At 33.4% G+C, this 12,088-nt stretch overlaps 1 protein-coding gene across 2 annotated transcripts in view; it reads right to left on the bottom strand.

The window, feature by feature from the left end:
• Window positions 1-196: 196 nt before the first annotated feature.
• Window positions 197-12,088, bottom strand: part of coa8 (cytochrome c oxidase assembly factor 8) — a 17,091-nt gene continuing 5,199 nt past the window's right edge. The window contains exons 2-5 of one of the 2 annotated variants that reach the window (XM_030125865.1): window positions 10,342-10,539; window positions 5,939-6,002; window positions 3,122-3,212; window positions 197-347 (exon numbers count right to left, since the gene is read on the bottom strand). In XM_030125865.1, the coding sequence (XP_029981725.1) occupies window positions 227-347; window positions 3,122-3,212; window positions 5,939-6,002; window positions 10,342-10,539 (474 nt within the window). In that variant the 3' untranslated portion in view covers window positions 197-226. The remainder of the gene's footprint in view (window positions 348-3,121; window positions 3,213-5,938; window positions 6,003-10,341; window positions 10,540-12,088) is intronic. The other variant, XM_030125866.1, reaches the window with a different exon arrangement.

Raw genomic sequence — 12,088 nt, 5'->3', positions numbered from 1 at the left:
TTAAAAAGGGGGAGTATTTTCTTATCACCATCCTTAGGCTTTAGACTTGTGCAATACACCAGAAAAAATGGAATTTCTTTTTCCATGAGCTGAGGAAAATTGGGCCTGTTTTCAGCTTTGTGACACTGCACTTTGCACAGATGGGTTCCAGTTCTGTTCAAATATAAATGAATAACAGATGCACACAGACAGCGGATGGCAGGATGAGTGAGCGTTTTATTGATTATCAGGTGGGAGGAGTGCTGGTTTTCTTGCTGCTGTATTTATCCGTAACTGTCCTCCACATCTTATGCAGAGTGACTCGGGCCATGAGCAAAGTGATGGTGAAGTTACGTCGGTACCATTCCCTGAAAATAAAAAGAACAGAAAAATGAATTAGACCAATCTAGATTATAATGTTTTTAACCAGGTTATATGCCACAGTGACACACAACAACTGTTTAAATGTTAATTTACTTAAGTAGAATTGTGTGGTGAGTTCATCGATGAGCAGATTTGCCTCGTTTGTTGTAATAATATAGGCTCAAATGGTAGAAAATACAGAGATTTTAATTAACTAACGTAGAAAAAAGTCACCACAGCAACTAAAACCTCCGCTAAACTAGAGAAAAACCTATTGATGGATGAAATATACACACAAAAACTGTCAGCTATTACTGTACATTGATGGCACAATATGCAACAAACAAGAAACATTCAATCCTTTTTTTTTTTTTTTTCTGTCTCGCATATAATATCAATATTACAACCACTATTTTTGTATCAATATTACAACCACTATTTTTGTAAAGAAAGAACTGAGATTACAGCAGGATTTATATAGATGAAATCCAGCTTTGGGGATGTTTTCTGCTTTTTTTTTTTTTTCATTATTTTTTGTTTCTCAGTCCATCCCAAATAGAAAATGATCGTCAAAGCCATTTGGTCTCAAGAAGAAACCCCCATAACTCACTATTTAGAACATGTTTACAGTTACATAATGGAAGTGCAAATATTAAGGGACTACATGTGCATAGATAGAGTCAGTCCAGAAACAAAGAGGATAGAAGATTCTACCACTCTCACAATAACCACGAGTCCCTGTTTTTATGACTTTTGCATAGTTGTTTTCACAGATTTGGCTTTAATGTCATAATTTAATGGTTTTATTTTGCAATTTTTTAAATTTTGGTTTCCCTGCATCCCGTACAAGGGAAGCTGAAAGAAAGAAAGAAAGAAAGAAAGAAAGTGGCAAGCAGACAGATTTTGTTTTTATAAACACATTTTATCTCTATCAGTACTACGATGACTATTACTATTAATTTAATGCTTTCATTTTGGAATTTTTTTACTTGGGTTTCCCTGTGACCCATACAAGGGAAGCTGAAAGAAAGAAAGAAAGAAAGAAAGAAAGAAAGAAAGAAAGAAAGAAAGAAAGAAAGAAAGAAAGAAAAAGAGGAAAGCAGGCAGATTTTTTTTTTCATAAATACATTTGATCTCTATCTGTATCGGTACTACGCTGACTATTACTATTATCTCCTGTCTTATTTATTGAAAAGATCCAAAGTTCATTAGCGTCATTTATCTGGGACATTACACTTGTTCCAGTTGAAAATCTTCACTGCGTCTCAAATCAAGGTGGAGTACACATTCAGGTCCAGGTAGGCATATTTCATTTAAAGCAGGAGACTAATAACTGCATAATTAAATCAATACTTGAAAGATTTAAAAAAGCTGATTTAACTTCCTAATGTTACATTTACTTAATACTTTCGCAGTTTGAACTCAAATTTCTCAATTAAACAGAGTTAAAGTTGTTTTGACTTATTAAAATAGCCTGATAACTTCATCTTCCTCAAACTTAGGTTGTGAATTTTCTTTCCTTATTACTTTCTTACCTTTAAATAATATGAAAAAAATGTTGAAACCTTAATGTTTTATCATCAACTTCAAAACCATGCTAGTGTTTCTGCAAGTAAGCATAAAAATATTTTTTATTCAAGACGATTCCTCTGACTAAATGTAATTCGTTGGTTAAAAATAATGCAATTAGAAGTTGGCTGATGGAAACTGTTGTGTTAATTTTCAACATTGATTTGCATTACTTTTTAGAGTGTGTGTAGCATCAGTCCAATACATAAAGCTGCCAATGCTATAAATTACACAATGATCAAGTGACAGCAATTATAGCGCACTATATTTTATTTAGTACTCTAACATTACTTTTTTTATTTATTTATTTATTTAATTCAGTTGTTTTATCTGGTATTGGTTTATTGTTCTTATTTTAATTGTACAGTGTTTTATGTTTTTAATCTATTCTTTTATTTTATTCTTTTACTCATGTTTTATCTATTCTTCAGAATATTTATTCATTTATTTATTTATTTTTAATCAATTCTTTTATTTTACTCTGTTATTTTAGTTTTTGTTTATTTTTCTGTACAGCACTTTGGTCCACTGTGGTTATTTGAAAGTGCTTTACAAATAAAGTTGGATTGGATTGGATGTTTATTATTACAGTAGTTACAGGTAGATGTTGTTGCATTGAGCCTTTTGTGGCACAAGCCGTTCCTGTAGGTTGAATAAAATGCTTCTTATCTTGTCCACAGTAATAAACTAAAGTCATAAACCAAAGTCTGTTACAGCTGATGAATTAAAGTACAATTTATCCCAGTCATATAAGGCTGTTTAACACACTTCTACGAGGGTTTAAGTCTTTCTGAAGATAAAACACTTAATATTGTCTAGTTTAACGCTGCGTTTAATGCATAATGTTATAGGAGTAAGTGAAAATAAGACTGAAAGAGTGATTTGTGGTGGAGGCTTGTGAAATATTCAGTATAATAAAAATACATGGAAACAGAGAAGGAGCCTTGATTTACTGATATGAAGAAAAAAAGGAGGGATAAAAAAAAATACAGAATGCTGTAGCTGAGGTTGACATGTGTGGGCAGAAGAAGATATTCAGTTTTTATAGAAAGTTCCCCTGCTTTGCAAGTCTAATTCACACAAAGCTGCTCAAAGCCTGTGGTGTTTGTTGTCGTCTAAACACAAGGTAGTTAAAACCCCACAGCGGGAGACGCACCCACTCTCCCACCCAGTGGCGCCATGGGAGACGCTCCATGGAAAAACAACTCACTTGTTGTAATCTGCATGGCGTACTCTGTTTTCGTCCAGGAAGGTTTTGTAGAACACGGCCATTTCTTCGCTGTCCAGGGAACGCCGTCGTCCTGAGGGGGAAACAACACCCGGCAGACGGTATCAGACTCTCATTAGGATATGTTTTCTGTGCAAATCAGCAGCTGTTGTATAAATATACATCTAAAAACTGATGTAAATTTTAATGATGTTGATTTTAAAGTGTGATAACGTTTCACCTGAGTGAGCTTCACTGTTAACAAAACTGACTCGTAGACTTGTATAAATATATATCGGCTAAAATTTACTTAGGGGGTCAAATGAGTGGCCATTTTTGTCAAAAAAAAAATTGTAAGAAATGCATAGAACTGTGTTGAAATAATGCTAATACATTTGTGCACAGACTACTGATATTATTTGACAGTGGAAGCTATATTTTCAGAAATATTGGATTTTGAATAGCACGTGTATGTGAAAACTTTTGCTGGTGGACGGACGTGACATTACCCATGATGATCTGGTCAGTACCAGTACTTTATTAGTAATAAACTTATAGACTTACTATTGTTAATTATCTTCTTATTCATAAATGTTAGTATTGTGGATCTAAAACAATAACAGCTGACACAAAAACACAAAATGTGGCAGTGGACGGATGTGACATGGTTGTTACAGATCCCATCATACTGATGCTCTGCAGCCATGTCACCGTTTCCACAAATGATCCCTGTGCAAAAACTAGGATCAGAATTATTTATTGTATAGTTTATCATCATACTAAAGAGTAAATAACAATATAGAATAATTATTTCTTCATAAAAATGCTTCTTATTAGAAAACTGTTGATTTAAAAAGTGACGTGTGACATTCTTAATGTATGTATTCATGTAACATAAGCAGGATGGATCAGCACCATACTCCATATTACAACATGTAAAAATAAAACATGTGAAATGTAGTATATAATCTGGTAAGAAAAATTGGGGAATCTAAAAGAATAAAATATTTGTTTTTCAGGAAAATTCAGTTAAAATATAATTTGGACATGAAAATATAGCATTAATTGTGATGAAATTGGACATTTTTGACCTGAAAACATAGTTCATATGACCATCGACATGTTGAACAGAACTGAAATCCTGTAAATTTGCAGAACTTGCATTTACCAACACGTTTGTTTTCATAGATTAGCAGATATATGTTGAATTTCTACTTCCAAATATTTAAAAAAAAATTAGAGTAAAGATCTGTGAAGTTCTGCCAAAGATGCCCTTGTATTTATCTACAGAGATAAGAACAGAATTTACTTCCAGCAATGGGCCGGGGATTTATGTGACCACTAGAGGGAGTAGTGAGTCACTTTGAGGAAAACTAACACCGCAGGGCCTTTGACCAAAGCATCAGAAAGTGACCAGATTGGATGAGAACCAATAAGAAACAACTTTTAGAGTCTGTGACAGTGACAAAGTGACAAAAGCTAGAATCACTGTTGTTTCCACTGGACTCAACTGTAAATGTAAAGAATGGAGTTTGATGCTGAAATGTTAGCGTTTCTTCTACACGGGTGAGTTTGATTTTGAGGTTTATGAAGGTGTAAAGTTATTATGGGATGTTATTATCTTTGCTAAGTTTCCGTTTGTTGATCCACGGTTCAGACTAAACCAGTGTTTTACAACCTTGGGATCGCCGGGAATTCATATGGGGTCACCTGGAACTTCTAGTCATTGATTAAAAAAATAGAAAAATAACTCAAATATAATATTACAATATAATACAAAAATATTGTTTAATGATTCAATATATATTTCATTATAATTAAAACACCACACATTTTTCGCAATAAAAATCAATTTCAAATAAAATACAGGATATAACATCTGAGAGGGCATATCTTGATCGACCCGATCATGTGACTGTGTGCGTTACTATGGTTCAACCTGCCTGGACACAGTCGCAGTCCGAAAACCAGACCGAACAGAGGATGAAAAGATTTCTTCACCTGCCTGGCCCTGCTACGACATCTCCAAGAGAAGAATGTCTCAGTTTTGAATGTCTGGGGTTGCCGGAAATTTGTGATGTTAAAATGGGGTCATGAACCAAAAAAGGTTGGGAACCACTGGACTAAACAGTGACAGTTCTGACCTTGTTTGGATGATTCTAAACAGATCTTTAGTTCAGCTATTGACAACACAAACCGTACAGAAAGTGGAGGTGATTAGTGGTTTTACTGTGGCTGTTTTCAGTCTAAAACAGAGCTAAGCTAACAGAACTATAATATAAACTATCAGCTGATGCAGCATGTGAAGATTATAAAACAGTGATTGAGTTTTGGTACCATGATGCAGATGTGTGTAAACAATGAACTTTATACTTTATTCAGCGAGTGATACAGTCTGTGAATACATACAGTAGTGTTGATTCTGTGGTGGTTTTGGTTGAGAGTTTGAAATATCAAGACTACATGAATCAATAGATAAGCTCTGGTAACGGAAACAACAGGGGTGACTACATCATCACAACAAATGTGGGCTTAAAATAAAACAGAACAAACTCATATTAAATCAAGCTAATTACAGTAATAAAATCTTTTCCAACAAAGGTTAAGTGATGTCTCAAATTAAAGCAGGGCTGCATTTTCACTAATTATACTGTGCGTTTTGCTGTATATTTTGATTATGATTAAAAGCACAGTTTGGGATATAGAGGTTATAGACTCTTTATTCAGCACATCAGAATTCATGATGTTCTTGATGTGGTTTTTAACTGTACTCAGGAGTTTCAGGAGGTGTACAAATGCACCTTAAAAGCGTTTCCTCACCTTGTTCATCACGCACTGACAACCCTTTTGCCTTCAATTGTGAGAAGATGAAAGCATCTTTTTCCTGAAGGGAGAGAAGATGGTGAAAACCAGCAGAAAGTCACAGAGAGAGTTAAGAAGTTCACCTCGAGCTGCGGTGGTTTCACTTTAAAAGTAATAAGGGATGATTGTTAACCAGTATTAGTGGTGACAAGACCAAAACCCAGGTCTACAAAACTTCAAAAGAGTCGAAACAAGAGAGTTCAATATGTATTAAATGCAAATGGAGGTCACCCCTAGAACTGAGTGCTTTCCTTTGTTTTGTTTATTTATTCCCACTTTTATCATATTTCATGTCATATCAGGGCTTTTCCTTCCATTTAAAAACAAATATGAGAGAAAAAAATACAATATTACCCTGAGGAGATACTGTTTTCTTCTAATTTATTATCTTTTTGGGAGCTGTTATTTATAAAAGAGCACATTTGTTTTGCAAAATACTCTAAAAATATCACTCCAATAGTGTATAAAAATGCAAAGTTTTTAGTCACATACCAACAACAAAAGCCATCAGAGCCCCTAAGTCCTCCACAAACCAAGAGAAAATATTTAACTCATTACAACCCTGCAAAAACAAGACTTCTGCACAGTAATCACATGTCATAAATTATCAGACCATCAAAAGTCATCAAAAACAATGGTTATGCAATCAAGTACTAACTCCTGTGTGTATCATGTGACTAAAACAGACAGAAAAGAAAACGTGGAATGTCTAAAAGCACTGTTTTTGTCAGTACAATGCCATAGATATTGATGTAAAAACTGAATTGATTTTGGTTATTATCAAGAAAACCATGAAAGGAGGTTTACACACCTATAGGTCATTTTACTTTCATCACTGTGTCAATTATAAAGCACTATATACTCTTTTGACTGTAATTGAGTTACTCTGTTGAGCTGTGGGGAAACGTATATAAAACCAATATACAAACAATACATACAATGCAGAAAAAGGCCATTAGACTGATGAATAATGCAGAATATAGGGACCACACAAATTAACTTTAAGATTACAAACTCTAAAATTTACAGATTTGATTCCGTTTAAAACAGTGTGACTAATATTTGAAACAAGACATATATTTCTTCAAAATAAAATACAGAAATTGTTTTCAGAGAGAAAAGGCGGAAACTGAATTTACAAATGTACTATATCAGAACAACTGTAAAAAGGATGTTTCAAACACAGCGGTTAAATTATGGAACCGTCTAACAGATGAATTAAAGCAAAGTCAAATAAATAAATAAATCAGTTTAAAGGGATATTTAAATACAAATTTTAAATAAATATAAGGATGAGGAGAGGCAATTTAACCCAGGATGGTAAAAGGAGTGTTTGAAGAAGAAAATATAGCTGTATGGTTTTATATTATAACTTGTGGTAGTTTTCAGAAACTAAGTGGCTGACCTGTTTTTTTTTTTTTTATGGACTGTATATACAGTTACGGAAAAAATTTGAGACCATTAAAAGTAGTCAAAAAAACAATGGTTATGCAATCCAGTACTAACTCCTGTGTGTATCATGTGACTAAAACAGACAGAAAAGAAAACATGGAATGCCTAAAAGCACTGTTTTTGTCAGTACAATGCCATAGATACTGATGTAAGAACTGAAGTGATTTTGGTTTTTATCAAGAAAACATGGAAAATGGATAGATATCAGCTCTGAAATTAAACTACTACGAGCTATTTTTGTTGTTATCATTATATTTGTCCAAACAAATGTACCTTTAGTTGTACCAGGCATTAAAATGCACAAGAAATTGAAGAAAACAAGGGGTGGTCTAATAATGTTTTCCGCGACTGTATAAGGGAATAATAATAGTTATATTACAATTACAGTTTAGCCAGGAAAACTAATCATCTCAAACCTGTTACATTTGAGAATTAACCTTCTCAACACTCTTCTCCAGGGTCGATAGTGAACTTTGCTGCCTCATTTTTAGGGAAAGTCAGAAGTGAAATTTCCAACTAAATTCTTTGATTCATTAAAGTTACACAAATGTTTACAACCATTACATGTCGTGGTAATGGAAAGTAATAGTTCAGAACAGCAGATAAAAATCGTATCGAAAGTCAACTGATTTGCAAAAGCAGAATTATTAGATGCTTCAGTAAGGTTAAAATATACAGTGCACATAAGAAAACACAAATAAACTCCGTAATATGAATATTTTCTGTAGAAAAGTGAGAAGCAGCTAATAACTTGTGCAATGCTGCCCCCTGTTGGTAAAAATCAGAACTTACACCCATTAGAGGGGATTTTCATCAATGTTTGAGCGACGCTGAAGGTTGATTAACGGTCACTGAATGTTTCCATCCATGTAGGGAAACTCAGCCTCATCCTGGAGGTCAGAGGTCAGAAAGGCTCACATGATAGACCTGCTGACTCCCATTTGTTTAATTAATACATTTTATTTGTTTTTAGGGTGTTTTCACAGACTGTATGATAATTCTATTGACTTTAGATTTAGAGCAGTAATCAGTCTCCAAAAAAAAAAAACTATTTCAAAATCTGACTCCTTGTTTCCATAAATTTTTCCAGTAAAAATGCCAGTAATTATGCACTTTGGTGATTAAGAAATGAATTGTGTTTAATAATAGGACAACTAAAAATCAGGATGTTCAGCATACTGTGATCTCTTGAAACACATTATCCATCTTTAGGCCTTTTACAGACTAAACTTTATTTACAGCCAGTAACTGAGCTGAAATACAATAAATATAACATTGTACCCATATGAGACCATTATTCTTAGACAACGTTAATGACCAGTAATGTTATTTTTTTTACTCCAGCTTTGATCATTAATATTTTGCACAAGCCTGGAGAAATATAAAATCATTTTATATGTGAACTGATAAACAGAAATGCAAACTGAACACACCTCCTTTTGCTGACAGATAATATAATTGGTATATAAGAATAACTGATCATCAAAATGACAGACCTTATTTTAAAATGAAAATAATTAATTGTAGCTCTGCAGCAATTATTGCAGAAATACCTCATACTTTTATCACCTTTATCATTTTATAAAATGGTCATTGATTGGTATTTTGCCATCATTACACACTAACTAAATTATTCATCATAATTTATAATTACTAAATAATAACAATAATAATAGTAGCAGTAGTAATATTAGTAGTAGCAGTAATAGTTATAGTAATTGTAATAACAGTAATAATAATAGCAGTAGTTGTAATTATTTTATTTTTTATTATGACTGAATTTCTGTGTTAATATACATCTTGAATTTCTTACAGCATAAAATCTAACTCTTGTTATTTATTTCACGCTTATTTAATTTGTGAATTAATTCTTTACAGGGTGGGGAAGCAAAATTTACAATGAACATTTAGTTGTTTTTTCTCAGCAGGCACTACGCCAATTGTTTTGAAACCAAACATATACTGATGTCATAATCATACCTAACACTTTTATCCATACCTTTTCAGAAACTTTTGCCCATATGAGTAATCAGGAAAGCAAACGTCAAAGAGTGTGTGATTTGCTGAATGCACTCGTCACACCAAAGGAGATTTCAAAAAATAGTTGGAGTGTCCATAAAGACTGTTTATAATGTAAAGAGAATGACTATGAGCAAAACTATTACGAGAAAGTCTGGAAGATACTATTAAAGAAGAATGGGAGAAGTTGTCACCCGAATATTTGAGGAACACTTGCGCAAGTTTCAGGAAGCGTGTGAAGGCAGTTATTGAGAAAGAAGGAGGACACATAGAATAAAAACATTTTCTATTATGTACATTTTCTTGGGGCAAATAAATTCTCATGACTTTCAATAAACTAATTGGTCATACACTGTCCTTCAATCCCTGCCTCAAAATATTGTAAATTTTGCTTCCCCACCCTGTATATACTCTAAAAAACTTCCTTAAGAACTTACTCCTGTATATGTAGGGTATTGTTTTATCTTGTAAAGCACTCCTTTTTTAAAATTGTTAAATAAATAATATGTTCTTTTCTTATTACATCTCCACAATATCCTACTTTTAAAAATTAAATGCAAACACTTCTCAGTAATATGAAGATCCTACACTATAACTACTCAAAATACAGATTAGCTGATAGTACATGAAAATAAATGGCAACTCTTTTAATAACCAATCATTTTTCAAACCAGAAAGTGTAAATTTGTCAAATTACATCATCTTAAAGTGTGATTTTGCTGTTTTTCATTTGATACAAAGCTATCATATACAGTATGTGCATTTGGAATTGCTAGTAATTAAAAGCAACTTTAACCAACATATTTTACTTTATCATACTATATTTTACTCATTCAAATACCCTGCAGATGTTGTGGGACTGTATTTAGATGTCAGACTCATGTTTTCACCTTGCTGAAGGTGACGTTCTGTTTGGTCCAGAAGTCGTGGTTCCAGTCCTCCGTGTCCTGCCTCAGGTGCCTCAGACGTTTCTCTAGCTCCGTTTCGTTTTCGGGGATGTGATAAATGATGGGTCGTAGGTTGGACAGGGGGTTCGGGGGTCCGATCCAGTCGTGGGTAGAAGATGCTGCTGGTCTGAAGTTAGAGGTCTAGAAAAGACAAAAAATACAACCAGGTCGTAAGGTAAAGTTGTAGACGGACATACTATGGAGAAAAATCCCTCCTGGGTCATTCTTACAAACTCATGGTAAAACCTAACCTGCTAAACCCATTCCTAGTACTTTCTGAGATCGGAATCTTTGATGCGACAGTTAAACTTCATCATTAATATATATTGAGAATCGCCAGTTGTTTATTTTTCACTGATTGTGGGATTGCAACACCCAAGAAAACCTAAGGATAATTAGGAACATCGAAACAGTTGTTGCAGAAATCTGATTCTATAAAGTTTTGGTAACATACCTCTGTATGAATCAGAATCAGAATACTTTATTACTCCCAGGGGGAAATTATTGCGTATTACAATTGCTCCATTCAAGTATAATAAAAAGTAGCATGGAAGAAATTATCAATACAACAAAAAATGCTAAAATATATAAAACTTATATATACATAGCTCTGAATATTTCGACACAATGCTAAATATACATATTAAATCACTCTATTAAGATACAATTAGAACAGCAATTTATACAATATATACTATACAATCAATTATCAATGTTGATTAAAGAAAATGTGCAAAAATATTGTGTGTAATTATAATTATGAGGTTATAAGGTGGAATTAAACAGTCTGACAGCCTGTAGTATTAGAGTTGTTTAGTGTTTCCTTTTGATTCTGTTCTTAGTAACAGTCTTGGTAATAATTTCTAGATTCTTGCTGGACAACACATGCTCCTAATTTATATATAGCTTAACAAATTTGAGTATTTGGTGTGTTATATGTAGTTTTAGACCTAAAAGTATCGTAAGAGTATTTGTTACGTCAAATATTTCAGTGTATCGTGTTGCAGAGATACAATCTAAATTTATTCACAGCGCCAGACCGAGTCACCATGTAAATCGTAGCAAATTTATGTGACCACTAGAGGGAGTAGTGAGTCACTCTGCCGATGTCCCACAGTTGTATTAGAGTTGTTTAGTGTTTCCTTTTGATTCTGCTCTTAGTAACAGTCTTGGTAATAGTTTCTAGATTCTTGCTGGACAACACATGCTCCTAATTTATATATAACTTAAGAAATGTGAGTATTTGTTGTCATATATGTAGTTTTAGACCTAAAATTATCATAAGTGTGTTTGTTACATCAAATATTTCAGTGTATCGTTGTTGCAGAGATACAATCTGAATTTATTCACAGTGCCAGACCGAGTCACCATGTAAATTGCTGTAAATTTAATGTGACCACTAGAGGGAGTAGTGAGTCACTCTGCCGGTGTCTCACGGTGAGAAAAACTAACGCCACAAAACAAGTTGAGGATAAGAACCCATACAACTGGTACAACAATGATTAGAGTCAAAGGAAGTGACTCCGTGATTAAAGCTAGAAGCACTGTTTTTGTTGTTTTCACCACTGGACTCAGCTGAAAATGAAAAGAATGGAGTTTGAGGAAATGGCAGTGTTTTTTCTATATGGGTAAGTTTGATGATGAGGCTTATGAAGGTAAAAAGTTATTATGGGATGTTATTACCTTTGCT

This window comes from Sphaeramia orbicularis, chromosome 22 (assembly GCF_902148855.1).
Source record: "Sphaeramia orbicularis chromosome 22, fSphaOr1.1, whole genome shotgun sequence".
Taxonomy (NCBI): domain Eukaryota; kingdom Metazoa; phylum Chordata; class Actinopteri; order Kurtiformes; family Apogonidae; genus Sphaeramia; species Sphaeramia orbicularis.
This window is presented reverse-complemented; position numbering and strand designations above follow the sequence as displayed.